At 39.0% G+C, this 14,608-nt stretch overlaps 1 protein-coding gene across 1 annotated transcript in view; it reads right to left on the bottom strand.

Annotated features, from left to right (window-relative positions):
* Positions 1 to 6,785: 6,785 nt before the first annotated feature.
* Positions 6,786 to 14,608, bottom strand: part of LOC146167882 (histone-lysine N-methyltransferase 2A-like) — a 48,765-nt gene continuing 40,942 nt past the window's right edge. Inside the window, exons 42-48 of the mRNA XM_083386162.1 lie at positions 14,464 to 14,570; positions 12,906 to 13,074; positions 12,044 to 12,258; positions 10,607 to 10,764; positions 9,528 to 9,693; positions 8,789 to 8,969; positions 6,786 to 8,135 (exon numbers count right to left, since the gene is read on the bottom strand). Coding sequence (XP_083242288.1) covers positions 7,990 to 8,135; positions 8,789 to 8,969; positions 9,528 to 9,693; positions 10,607 to 10,764; positions 12,044 to 12,258; positions 12,906 to 13,074; positions 14,464 to 14,570 — 1,142 coding nt within the window. The 3' untranslated portion in view covers positions 6,786 to 7,989. The remainder of the gene's footprint in view (positions 8,136 to 8,788; positions 8,970 to 9,527; positions 9,694 to 10,606; positions 10,765 to 12,043; positions 12,259 to 12,905; positions 13,075 to 14,463; positions 14,571 to 14,608) is intronic.

The following is a 14,608-nucleotide window of genomic DNA, read 5'->3' as shown; positions in this document are numbered from 1 at the left end:
TTCTAGTAGCGCAAACATAATTGGCATAGCAATTATCACGATTTGCAACTAAATTTTGAGCCCTAAAATTTAAAACTCTAAGGCACTTACTGTTTTCAAACTCTGCGCAGAATTAAATCAGCCAATTGGCAAATAGACTCAATTCATTGGAAGCGATCTTGGCTTTCCAAATGATGCACTGTGTCGTTCGTTGCAGACAGCGGCAGCTTTTATACCAGCACTTCTACCCAGAGACTTCGTCTTTTTTCAATGCGACACTTTCTTTGCCTTAGATACGTCGCAGACGGAATAATTATTACCAGTGACGTTTCTTCTTATCGCTGTCCTATGAAACAGAAGCATTTATAGGCAACGTCGTGATGATTTAGGTTAACTTTCGGCCCTGAATTAAGTTGGTGAATTAAAATGATGTATCTCCTGCATTGCCTATAGCACTAATGTTTTATATGCTGTCTAGCGCAGAATCGATATATGTCGTCTTTTGCTAATTAGATAATGTATAGAAAAAATTCATGTGACATATAACGCTTAGGTTTTAAATGTCAGTTTTCAAAAAAAGATTTTACTAAAATTTGACAGGGCCATACAGTTATAATAATATAATTTTGATTACAAAAACAAACAAAAAAAGGTAATTTTTTCGTAATAAAAACAAACGAAATAAAATAAGAAATGATGACCATTGGAAAATCAATTATGATATTTACAAGAAGAAAATTCAAAAATTAAACGAATAATACACAAATAGTAATAAAATAAAGATAAGTGTCCGCAATATCAATATTTGCAAATTATGCAACAAAAGCAGTCAATGAAGAAATGTTTAACAGGAAAAACTGTATATTTATGCCGTAAACCCAAACATAAAAACCTCGTTACAAAAAATGACTATTGGTTTTCAATGTACAGCATCCATAAAGGCGAATTTCGTAAATTTTGTTTAATTTTATTTTGCTTTTTATTATTTTAATCTGAAAATAAGGGGGTGGCAAAGGGTATAAACAAATAGGCATTGTTATGCTTGTCAAATTATTTTCCAACTTTCGAGAATTATTTTCTGCGCAAAGAGTTTTATGTTGCGCAATCTGGCAGTACTCGTTGGTCGTGAGCGGTTAAACTTGAGGAAACATCCGTTCTGCGTCAAATTAGGCCAAATTATTTTTTCAAAACACAGTGAGCTAGCGTTAGGAAGTTACATCTGTGAACATCGTAATATTTTAGCGTTTTCGTGCCAGCGGAATGTCTCGCACTTGACCTACATATCTGTGCCGGGTACCCACGGGGTACAGTTGGCTTGAGGTGGAGCTGGATATTTAGGCTCGATTGTCCTACTTTGGGTGTGGGTACTAACAAACAGTGTAATAATTAGCATCATCACAACGGTCGCTGCCCCTTTGTACGAAATTGACTGAGGTCCCAGACTAATTGCACCTTTGGTCAGTAATCTGCGTCGCCGATGACCGGCTAATGAACGAATATTGAAATTTGTGCACCGGTCAAGATTCGATTAGAGTGTAATACAGTTTTGATGTCTTGCGGCGTGACGCAGGAAATATAACTGTTCTCACGTAATGTCAGCACTTTATATTCTTATGTGTCTCTAGTTAACTTCCATACGCTTTCGTTTAGTGGCATAATACAGTTTCGGCGACGCGATTCACTGTTCCAAAACATTCATATAAATTAAACGAGAATAATCAAGTAAGCAAACTGGCCGGACTTTTTTCTTTGGGGTTATTACGCCTATTTTATTTGTAAATAGGAAGACAGTGAGTAACAACAGTATATATACTGAAGCTGTGCGCCTTAATTTCGCTCAAAGCTGAAGTCAGATCGGAACCCTACATTAGCTAATATTGGAAGCACTTATGCAGTATATGACTTTAGGGTTGTACTCTCTGACTTACCGGCCTACCTTATTTAATTAGAAAAGCAAAGATCACGTTTTTCCATTCCTAATTTATTTCTAACTAACTCATAAAAAAGGCCACCTGCCAAAATAACCGTGACAACAGGTTGGAATTGCAAGGCCCGCCACTACCTGTGAAATGAGAACATAGGGATGTTTGAAAAGGGCATGTTCCTTACTGGCGAAGTAAACGGGTAGGCAATATTGGGCATTCACCGGGGCTTGAAAATATAGTGTAGAAATGTACAAACTAATTATATTTCGGGGATAAAACACATTTTACCCAACCCCAACTAACCATAGAAAAAATGTTTCTGTGATATAACCGTGCTTTTACTCCCCATTTCTACACGAAAACTACCATGAATGACCAATAGAGTATATTGCCGCAATAATTGCTGTAACGCGTGTAATAATAATAATGATCGGCCGCGTGAATTACCAATGTCTTCGTTCTTCACATCAAGCTTGGAGGTACAATATACAACTTTCAATAGGTCGTGCGCTACAATTACAATTCGCCGTTTAGGCGATATTATGCTTATACATTTAACGTTTACTAAACTTAATGCTTGACGACCGATGGCAACCTAAATCACCAAGGAGCACCTTGCCTAACAAATAGTTTTGCAACGTAATCTGATCTGATACTAACATGGTGTTACCGGTGCATATTACCATAATGGTTTTGCTTTGATATAACGATTAAACTTGTCCTGGTTTGGAGTCTCATATATTTTAACCATTACGACACATCACTGAATAAAAAATATACTAAAAAGCTTTGGCATATTTAAAGGATGCCAGGTCAAACCATAGCTTAATTAGTATCTCAGTTGTGCTGCAATACACAAACTTAATATTTATTTGCTAACGGAAAGCCCAGAAAAGGAAAATTAATCTTGCTTCGGTTGCAAATGCTTCTGCTTTCGGGCTTTCGGGTTCATTGCCTAACGATATCCTAGTTGATTGATCCGTTTTAACTCGTTATGCCATTTTACACTCGTTTAAATAATTATTAAAACCTGAAACAACCCATAGGACTGGCTTGTCAAACAATTTAAATCGGGGTTCTCATGCCTAAGAGTGCGAAGCGCATTTTCTTCGAAACTTGAACCCTAAGGTGGAACTGTTATTGACCAACACAACAAATTACCTATAGACGTTGCATTACTTGGAAGGGAGGCTGCGTTAAGCCTGGATTACCATTTGAAAATAAGAGTCGCAGAAAACATAATGGGTTAGAATTGGGGTTCATTTCACCTAACCACAACAAAATAGTTGCTCGCGGTATAGCTACATACTAGAATATTTAGTCAATTTTCAGAGGTTACAAGAAAATGCAGTCAGTGCTGTTTGTTCCCAATTCAAAAAACAGGGGTCTATGAACAACCAGTTGTGCAGATTAGATTAGACCTGTGTCGAAGCTGGCGTAAAACGTTGCGTTGTTTAATATTACATGTCAGACGAATTAGGCAGATATGCGTTTCTTGATATTTGGAGATAAGGAGGATCGAATTAACCTACTTGTACAATCTCTGAAACATTATGCTTTTGCATCACATGGTATGGCAATAGCACAAGTGAACAAAGTTCGACAACTTAATAGTTAATTATAGCTTTAACTGGCACTGCGATACGAAGATATTCGCGGAATACACCAAAGTCCTTTAGCATCACGTTTGTTTTATTTGGCGGTTATTCTAACTCAAGTCCAATGCAACATAGCATTGCTAATGTCTATCGATCGGTTCTCACAGGTCATCAGAAAATTGCCAGTTCGTTGTCGCGGTGTTTGTACATTTAGCTCTTAAGCCAAGACCACGTGGAGCTTGCCATCGTTTGGTACATAATAACCCGTGCTGCCGCGTTTAATTTTATGCTAGCAACACGACAATAGCCAAAACAGTTTAGATGTTGACAACGTGTAAACTATATCCTTACATCGGGGCCAACACATTTAAACCGGCTATTTCAAGAAAATAATAATACTATTTTAAACAAAGATTGGTTTGACTAATACCATGTATAATCGCTATATTGACACGCACCTGACCTGCCCTAATAAACTTCACAGGCCATGTTGTTATACATCTTTTCTAATCGCACAAAATAGTCGAACAACTAAACATTTTTTTAAGCTATAGGCTAAATGCACTCGCAGTACTGCACTGTCGTGCAACCGCCGTTTGTGTAATATAAAAACCTGCAGCCGTCGAAAAAAGGCGGCACATTACGATCCTGTTTCATCGCTTAGACTATACGAACGCTTCAACAAATGAAACCTGACAGAAAACTAAAGCCTGTAGTGATCGGGACCGAGGCAACGTTTTCGCCGACAGCAAAGTTTTCTTGGAGAATCACAATATTTGGGCGGTATTAACAACAACGTATAAATAGAGACGCGAATGTTGCGCCACCCAAAAAGGGGGGTCCGCCCACATCGGGTAAATCAAGTCTGCCAAGGGCGTCACCAGTCAATGTCATTAGGGGCGATTTATTATTGTGTTATGTATAATCACGTTAGTCAGTAACCAACAAGCTTTAGACCTTGCAGCGTTATGGTGTTAAGGAAAAGTAGAGGTAGAGAGGCTAGTATATAATATAAAAGCATTAATGTGTTGGTAGAAGCATAGGGTTCTATAAGTTACCGTTGCCACAAATTTCGCGAAGCAAACTTCCCTCAAAAAATTACCTTTTGTATTTGTCTAAAAACAGATAGATTAGTTAAATTATAGTAAAAAATAAAAACGTGACTAAGATTCTGCCACGTGTTAACTAGTTACTACTAGACGATTTTTTTGCGCCGACGCGAATTAAGAATAAGGGTTCTAGTTTGTGCCATAAAACAAGTTCGTGGCTGTGAAATATTCTGCAACGTCACGTAGTAATTTTAATACATGAAAACGCGACAATTGTATTTCTTGATTGAAAAAAAATAATGATTTACCACAACACTTATAAGGTGGTACACGGTTATCAGCAAAGCTCTAGTAAAAGGATTATGATTTTTAGGTTTTTTGTACGTCAAAAGCTAAAAGAGGATTCTGCTACATACTTAAAATAATTCAGGTAGATTTAGGCCAATAACCCTCGAATTTTTCAAGTGTTATGGAATCATTTCAATTTCTATGAGAGTTATACGTCTTCACAAAAGAAGGATTTGACAAAGCAAGTAGCCAATCAGGGACGTGGCGATATTTTGCACAATGTCAACAAAATACGCACGTCCAAATGTGCGCACGTTTTTTAAAATGTGCACATGCCGGAAAGTGGACATTAAAATGTGCGCACACTTTTATTTAGATGCAAACTTTAAGATCCATGCATTTCTTGTAAATACCCTGCTACCAGGCATATGATCCTAACAAGATGCTTCGGCCGTTTCTTATTTACTTCCCGACGTGTCGACTACCTATATAGGCCTACACGATGATTTCATCAGGGAATGAACACTGCAAAAAAAACAGCTAGTGCACTTCTGGTGGCGAGATGATTGCACAGGAAGACGACTATGTACCAGAAACGTCTGTTTCGAAAGTCGTGTCACATTTAACAACGGCTTAACACGATGCATCTTAACAGACGTTTGGTTTTAAGTACCGTACCTTCAAGGGCTAAAAGATCGGCCTAACGATTCAGTTTCGAGTTCACGTCCTAATCGCAACTTTTTTATCATTTGTAACTGCAATTTATTCTTTTTACTCTGCGTAGTGTCGTGCGTGGTGCTATTTTTCATTCCCTGATGAAGATATTCTGTATGAAAAGTTGAAACGTCGAAAATTAAACAATAAATTATCGGCATTTTGCTTGTATTCTTTTGAAGTGTATGTAAGCCCAACTATTCTATTAGCAATATAGCCCGGTCTTTACGGCTAAGAGCAGGTTAATTATAATTGGTCACATATTTATGAACTTTAAGCGGTCGTGCCATTTCTATCAATACAAAACTTGTTCTGTATGATAGGAGATCTAACAAAAACACAATTCCTAACAAGGTAATTATGCGGCGTTTTACGTTTTATTGTTTCAGTTAACCGCTGTTACTTCTATTGGTCCACCGCTTTTATATTGCGACTTTCGTAAATGAATGTTTATTTTATCGAACAAAACGTGTATTTATGCTAACTTAGGCGGCTTAACCAGTAATAAGTTATACGTGATATTAATGTTGCGAAGTTGAACCAAAATGATTGCTTAACATTGTTAATATTGGACTAAAGCATCACATATTCCCAATTTGGTTAATGCAAACAAATGCTATGAAAATTTGTAGATGGAAATAGATTGGTTGCAGTGGTCAAATTTTGTTAGTTGAAACCCACTTTTTTTGGAATGTGGAGTTGGGTAATATTTAATCAAGCACCTTGATCCCAACACCGGTAACACAATAATTATATTAAAACGTGCTCTCATTACTGTACCTGTATATCGTAATCTACTATTGACCTCTTTATGTTGTACCCTACAGACATGACTGATTGAAGTCCTGAACAAAAAACGACTTCAGTAGAAACCGGCAGTGATCCAATGGTTCTAAAATATTGTTTTTTTTTTTTAAAAAAACAACATTTTACTTATAAAAACCTCGAATTAAGTGCAAATGGGATTTTGTTTGCAACCTTTATGAAAATCCGAAACCTGTAGTGTATACTATATAGATGGGCGAAACTGTTTTAACGCGGTTAAATAATGTTGTATTTTTGAATTCCCATTCCAGGAACCCGCGTGCGCCTGATGTAAAAGAACTTGTTTTGCTCCGGCAATTTGCCGTCGCCTCGCAACTGAACAAATAAAGATACGAAGGTGTTCCGAAAAACCACGCCGAGTATAGTAGAAAAAATATTATTTCTGCGTTGCGACTGAGTTTCGGGTATTGGCTGCGGACGCAAAATTTAAGCGCAGACACAAACACAGAGAAATCGGTGAACCACAAAGGAAACCAGCAGCATTAGGGCGCCATCACATTTCACACTTTACTATACGCCCGAATTCGAACACGACGCATGAGCAATCACGTATTAGTCACGGATTTGTGCAATAGACATTTAATATGTAGATTTGCTTTCGGAATTGGGGCACTGGGCAGTGGGCAGGTGCAACCAGCAGCGACAAACCTCGAACAATAATCACGATACGCAGAATCACAATGAACACGACAAACCCGAACTGTCATAAAAGTCTAAGCGTGTGAGGCTCGATAGTTGCAAATAGTAATTTGGTCCTTCGTTCGCGACGGAACTAAACTGCGAACCAATTTAGCGACTTTCCAGGAATATTTGAAGACCAATATTCCGTTATATTACTAACGCTTCAATGCCTTTAGATGCTCATTTTAACTCCTCTAAAGCGACAACCAGCTTGAAATTAAACCTCGAGTTAATAAAAATACACGGTCAACGATAACGACAACATATTTGGTCGGTAAAAGTTAGAACAGCGGTAAAACACAAGATGGTCCAAGCAACCAATGAATGACGTAAGAAAACGAACACGGAAAGCATGCTTCAACTGTATGAATGAACATTATGAGAGGTGCAATTAGATCGAGTCATACTGCTCGCTAGTAGGTTTAACACTGATTCCGCAACAAACAACACAAAACATTTTTTGCAATGTTACGGGCGTCCACGATTTTTTTACGAACAGAAACTGTAAAACAATTTAGGCAGAAACATGTAAATTTTGGTTGAAGCGCACCATGGTTGACGAATTTTTGAAGTTTGCCTTCATATTCAAAATTATAGTTTTAAAATAGTGCACCAATTGTGTAAAGTGAGCTCACAACTGGTATTAATCGACAAAACCTAGAAGAGAAGTTACCGCAATTTTAGACAGTTGGAATCAATCGCTACCGACTTCTCAAGGCATCCAACTCAAAAAGAGCAGGCAAATATGGTGTATGATGTAGGACGTGCTCTTGATCTATCACAAACTTACTGAAAAAACAAACACGAACTTTCGTGGGACCGGCGCGCAAAGCAAACCGTTACAACCGACGCGACATTGACAAGGCACTGTTGGCAGGGTGTGAACCTTCAAGGAGAATCAGCGGGCAGACAGACAGGTGAACCCTTTGCTCAGTTCATGAACTTGCGACAGGTGCGCGCGCCGCAGTTGCACGTGATCTTGTGCGAGTCGTCCTCGATCGGGAACTTGTAGTCGTAGGTGAGTTCCTCGCCGCGGAAGATCTTGCGCAGCGCGAATATCACGATGTGCTTCTTGCCTGAAAAAAGGACGCGAGCAAAACGGTCAAAACGCTGCCGGCAATACGCCAAAAAAGGGCTTGCGGAAGCGCGGAATATTTGTCGGGGTTTAGCTCTAACTACCCTAACCCCAATCTTACGCGAAATATTTCGGTTTCGAGTTTCTGCAAGCGTTTTTCCTGTGCACTACACCGGAATCTTTAGAAAATGCAAACCAAATTATTTGCAAGCAATATTGTGTAACTTGCAAGCAATACGGTGTAGACTATAAGCTTGATTTTGTAGTCTCCTTTCGGATCGCCTTACCATAGCTTCAGACCTGCTTAGTGCCGTTGGCCAGAGGCATTCAAGCGCAAGGGGAAGTTTTTTGCCTGTTTAAATGCTCTGGCGTCAAGTCAAATATTACAGGCGTGGATACAGCGTTGATGCATGCTAAGCTTATTTCAATAAAAAACGCGAATTCGCCTTTTACATTTTTTTGATATATTTTTTTTAATGCGGTTACGACTGGGTGCAACACTTTAATTTTTGCGTATCAATACCGATGGTTTAAGAACCATAACCGTATCGTGACGAATGGCATATCTAGCGACTTGGTAATGTTATGTAAAAAAGGACATGAAATAAAATTCCGCAAAAAGGTTAGAAAAGTGTGAACCCCGTCCCCTCGTACCTTCAACATTGACAATCCTGGAGTAGCAGTTTGGTTCGCACGAGTGGTTGACGAAGCGCGCACTCGAGCCACGCATGGTTGCGTCCACCACGTAAAAGTCGTCCATGCGGAACATGTAGCAGCCGATGCTTTTGCTCTCGTAGCACTTTTCGCGCTTGTCGGTCAACTCACGTCGTATCACCTGGCCAAGCAAAGTCAGGTGCAGGGTATTAGGATGTCGGACATTTTAAATTGCAAGCCAAAGGTAAAATCGTCATAAAGGAACTCGGCATTAACCCGGGTATTAAGCCATATCTTTCTTGGTATAAAACTATGGCTTAAATACCAAACTCTCTAAGACAATTAGGACGTGAAACCGCCACAAGGTCTGAAACAGGCCAATTTGTTGGATGCTGAGACATATATGAAATTTCTTACTAGTACAGAATAGGCGATGCGCGATAATGTCAAAAAGAATCCGATAACCGGTTCTAGATAGTCGTAGTGGTACTCGTCAGATACTGAGAATGGTATCGCTGCCGATTCAAACCATTATTAGGGAAAGTGAAATAACCGAAACAACCTTGGCAACAATGGAAGTTTAATTGGTCAGAAATAAGTAGTTGTTCTTACCTAAAGGCAGCTCGTTATTTACGTGTGGAACTTCACACTCTGACCCGTACACAAACATTGACCTAGCTACCACCTAAACTTTAAATGATTCGTCGTATTTGTTCAACCAGACAAACGCTCAGCTTACCTCGCCCGTGTATTCCATGATCATTTCCCCGGCCTCGACATCGCGCTTACAAAAGAGACCCCTGCCGTGGATGGAAGAGCGGTAGACGCCCACCGCCTCACGCGAGAAGGTGCGCAAGTGGCGGAATCGCATCGCCATCGGCAGCTGTTCCATGCTGGTCGCTCGCCTGTGCACAGTAGGACAGCGTTAGAGCGTTTCTTTCATTAAGCTAGTGACTGTACCGTGAAGGATTATTAAGTGCGTCGGTAGCTTTTTGTTATTTTGATAACCAACCTGTTTGTGTTAAAAAAGAGTTTACAACTAAGCATTCGAGACTTGGATGCATACTATTCCATATAAATCGGACCCATTGCAGTTCCATGTATTAAGGGCGACAGCCAAGTTGTAAAGTTGTTGCTAAACAGGTTTACCACTGAAACCACTGATTCAAGCTAAAGCAGTGAATGTTCAACTCTGTGCCTTGAGAGATTGTCGCGAAACTTTTGGTTATATTAGAAAATAACCAATTTGCATTACAAATTTCCATACTAACTGGAATACACACTGTCCATTAGAAAACTAATAATACATTTACCAATTGCCTTTCCATGTATTTGGGGCGACTGTCAAGTTACGAAATTGTTGTTTTGTAGAAAGTGTGCCGCGAATATTTTTTTTAATTTTCTTACTGTGCCGCAAGCTTTTAAAAGCTGAAAAAGTTAAGGAATCACTCTGAGCTATAGGAATGCGGTAAGCAAAATGTGCAGTGTATTTTTTACCTAGTGTAACGAGTAACCTACCCATTGCTCAAGCTGCTGGGGAAGTTTTTTTGGAAATTAGATATGTTTTCCAATTCAACAAATTAAAAGTACAAAAAGTTCCATGCATCGGATACAAATACCAACACTTTTGATTGAAAAAAAAAACACCTTTACAATTTGTAGATTACCAGACAAGTTGACAAACGCATTACATAAAAAATCTCGCCGTTATCATGCAAAAATGCCAAGAAAAGCAAGCACAACGATTACACGAAACGGGCTCGTCTGATTTCTATCTAATTGCACCCAAACGAGCTAAGCACAAGGAGATTACAGCACCTGTTGCTGAGCTGCATCATGTCGTCGTCCTGATGTCGCTCGGGAACGAACTCGGGCGGGATTCGATACTTGGAGGCGAGGAAGCTGAACATGTCGGGCTTGGAGCGGCCCTTGTACTGCTCGGCCCTACAGCAGCCGTGCGGGTTGATGTGCGTTATCTGTCGTGCAAAATTCGACGAGTTTACAACTTTGGTGCAGATTTTACTTTGTTAGTTTTTGATTTGCTTTTTCTTTTTTTTAAATTGAAAAATGCGATGGAAATGTTGTTTGGCAGAGAGTTCGACGAACCTTTTTTATTTGGTTACCCTTGTGCAAGATTTAGTTTGTTAGTTTCAGCTTTGATTTTTTTTGAAAACCCATAACAGGTGTTAATTGTAGCGTTAGTATGACGTAACACTGCTCTTGGGCTAAAATCCAAATTTAAAATCGATTAAAACCACTTCATGCTTTTTTAGTAAGTAATCATTCACGCCAGCTCAAGTAAAGTCCCGTTTATTAGCCCTGTCGACAAAGTACCTAGAATTATCCTTATTGCCACAACTGAAAACATGTTGAATTAACTTTAAAAGAGGTTGCTTTAAAAAAAACTACTTTACTTAAAAAGTACTGGCCACAAACGTCCCCAATCAAACACTATCGAGGAATGTTGCAATTAAAATTCGAATTCGAATCATGTTTTGACGATTAAAATTCGCCAGCTTCACTAGTGTGAAGCCAGTGATCAAAACGAATTCTGAATAGGAGTTCAATTAAACCACTCAAAAAACGTTTCTCGAACGTCAAGTAATGCGAAGGTAGAGAGTCGGTGTCGTGGTGCCACTGTCACAACAACAGTCAGATCAAGCAATCGGCACACTTAAAAACGGCTGCTAAGCCAGACAAATGGGCCCACCGCTTGCCACAGCAAAGCGGCAACGGAGACGAGGCCTTGGCTACGTTGAAAAGACGGCACTTGAACGAAAAGCGGGAGGGTGTGGTGGCAATTCAAGGCCAAAAAATTAACGCAACAACAAAACTCGGGCGCCGACAAAGCGCATTCTAGTGACCCAGGACCGAACAGACCAGATAACCGTAAGGATATTAATAAATTAGGACGTCGTATAGAATTTGTTTCGAACTAATTTGACTTTATTAATAAACGAAAATAACTTTAAAAATATTACTAAAATATTTAGTCATCGTGCAAATTTTCGTTTGGTTTAAAATTTCATGAATTAAAAATAAAAAAAGCTTGGATATTCATCTGATAAGCATACCCGTTGATAAAGTAATAATTAAACGTATTTTACAAACATTAAGAAACTATCCCGAGGGTCGAAGGAATAAACTAAAGGGCAGCATCTGGTCCGTTTGCCGTTAGTTTGGTGATCATTGTGCCAGTCGATTACAACAACGGAGGCTAGGACATAAACAAAGTTCATAGTTTAGGGTTGTCACCTCGTTTTTGGCCTTCTTGTGCTTGTGGTACTTGGCGCGGTAACGGTGGCAGTGGCGCGCACCGGGCAGCTGCTCGACCAGGAAGCGTACGGCGTCGTGGGAAAGTCCCAGGAAGCGGTGCGGCGTCATGACCGACGTCAGCGCCAGGCAGGGGTTTCCCCCCTTGGCTGTGGAGCGGCACTCTTGGACGGCGGCGAACAGCTGGTTCATCAGCTCTGCGAATGGAGATCCGCTTGGTTTTAAGGTTAATTGAGTGAAAACAGCATGTTTGGAGTAAATATGAAGTGGCTCTTTAGTTTGAGTAAACAAAAGCGAAAAGGGACTGTTTTTAACGTTTTAAGATACAAAACTTTTAAATACAAATATGTTATACAGGAGTTGGAATTATTCTATCTATTTTCTCATCCCTTTAGTATGAATGGTGATAAAACGAAAAAATAAATCGATTAGTTCGATTTTTCTGGGGTTGCAAGTTAATAATTAAAAGCATAAGTAAACGTGAAAAGTCTGTTCCTCCAATAGGTATAAATTTACATTTTAGTTTTAGCAAAACAAAAGCAAAAAAGACAGTCTTATCAAGTTTTTTCAAGGTTTCAAGTAATTAACATATTATAAATTAAAACCAATATTTTCAAGAGATGGAAATTATTTCTTTTTATTTCTTCATTCCTGTAGTTTGCGCAATGATAAAAGCGAAAAAGTAGATCATTTTGTTAGACATTTCTGACGTTTCAAGGTGAAAAATATACTTAAAAAAAGGTAAAAAAATGCGAGAAACAGTGCGAGGCGATTACCACGCAACAACAATGGAAAAACTAGGGTCGCAAACTCCAGTAAAAAAATATTTTGACGTTTTTATCACCTTGCAAGTCGGGGCCGCTGGCGGAATATCCGTCGTCGCTCTTTATCTCGTACATGAGGTAGGGCCGCTTGTTGGCGGCCGGGGAAGTCCCGTTGGGCGGGGGAGGGGGCAAGCGGTTCTCCCGGTTCGTCTTTTTGTCTCCGAGGAAAATGTTGTACATAGAAAGGACCTGGTTCAAGAAAAAAATGTTTATAAACGTAAAACCGAGTTGTGATCCTATGTATTAAGCGGTTAACTTTTTGTTTTAAAACTCTTTTTCACTGTTATAAGGCAATAGGAAATTTTTCTTGGGAGTTTTTTTAAACATCATTTAGAAAAAAAAAATGTTTACAAAATGGTTAAAGAAGCCTGTTATAGTACTTAATACCTGTGCGTTTAGATAACCACAATAGTACTATAACAGGCAGAAATTTAGCTTGCAGCGTTTCAATCGCAGGCGACAGGTAGAAATGGAGACACAACAAACAGATCAACGAGATGTTTACATGTCGTATACCATTTTAAACAACCAGTATAATCGTAAATTTAGCTAAACAATTAAAGGACACGTTATGAAACAATGAAGACCATACAAATAAACCCTGTTTTAGGAGTAAACGACTATTTAATATTGTTTCTTTTACTTATTTTTAACCGAATCAGCGTCGAAAATCAAATGAAAAATATCTCAAACTTCATTTGAAACAAAAATATCCACAAGCGCCTTAACGAGAGGTAATTAAAGGTTGTCATTGCCAACAAGATGTGCTTAACACCCATCGGATTGCCGGAATTGATCTTCGGGAGTGTCGTTTCGTGAAGCGGACAAGCAGTTTTTACCAAAATAAGCAATAGTATCAGTGGTCTGCTTAACATTTTAGGCGTAACAATCGTAACATGCTTGATATAAGTTGTATTGACGATTGTGTGACATGAAGCAAGTTTGGTTTCTTTATAACACAGATGTACAAAGTTGTCATTAAAAGAAAATTTAAATATATTGGCTTGTAACACATCAATTGTAAAGCGAAACAAAGTTTTGCTAGAAGCCCTGCAACACTTTTTGTTCAGAAAAAGGAAATGCGAATACAAAAAAATGTTCGAATTTTTATGTCTCGATCTTATAGGTAATAAGGCGTTAAACATATAAGGGACAGATATGTTTGCAACAAAAAATGTAACACCGTCGATTCACAGAAAAATACATGTTGAATCAAATTTAAATTTTTTTTTATCGTTTTGATCAAACAACTTGAAGCAAATCAAAAAACGTAAATGCTTATACGGAAATGTCCTGAAACGTTAATGCCTAGGCGGGATAACTTCCAAAACGAAAATTAGTATCACGGTACTTTGTGGAAACCCAAGAGCAAGCAAGAGTTGCATACAGGTTAAACCACAAAATGCACTTACGAACATTGCTAGTGGCTAATGGATCAAGCTATTCAAACAAGAGGTAATTTCCCACAACATAAACTAGTTCGATTGTAATCCGTCATCGCCCGGTTAAGCTAATTACAGGTTAGCGTAGCGTAGTGACAGTGGCAATTGAAAGCTAGGTTAAGTTAACCTCTCTTACCTTGAGCGCGGGCTGCTTGTGCATTTTGATGCACTTTGCTCGTTGCTCGTAAATTTCCATTAGGCACGACGACTCGTCTGAACCGTCGTCGGAATGCACGACCCAAGCTGCAAGAAAACATACAGTACTCACTAATAAGGAGCGT

Source organism: Ascidiella aspersa, chromosome 1 (assembly GCF_963924565.1).
Source record: "Ascidiella aspersa chromosome 1, kaAscAspe10.2, whole genome shotgun sequence".
NCBI lineage: Eukaryota > Metazoa > Chordata > Ascidiacea > Phlebobranchia > Ascidiidae > Ascidiella > Ascidiella aspersa.
This window is presented reverse-complemented; position numbering and strand designations above follow the sequence as displayed.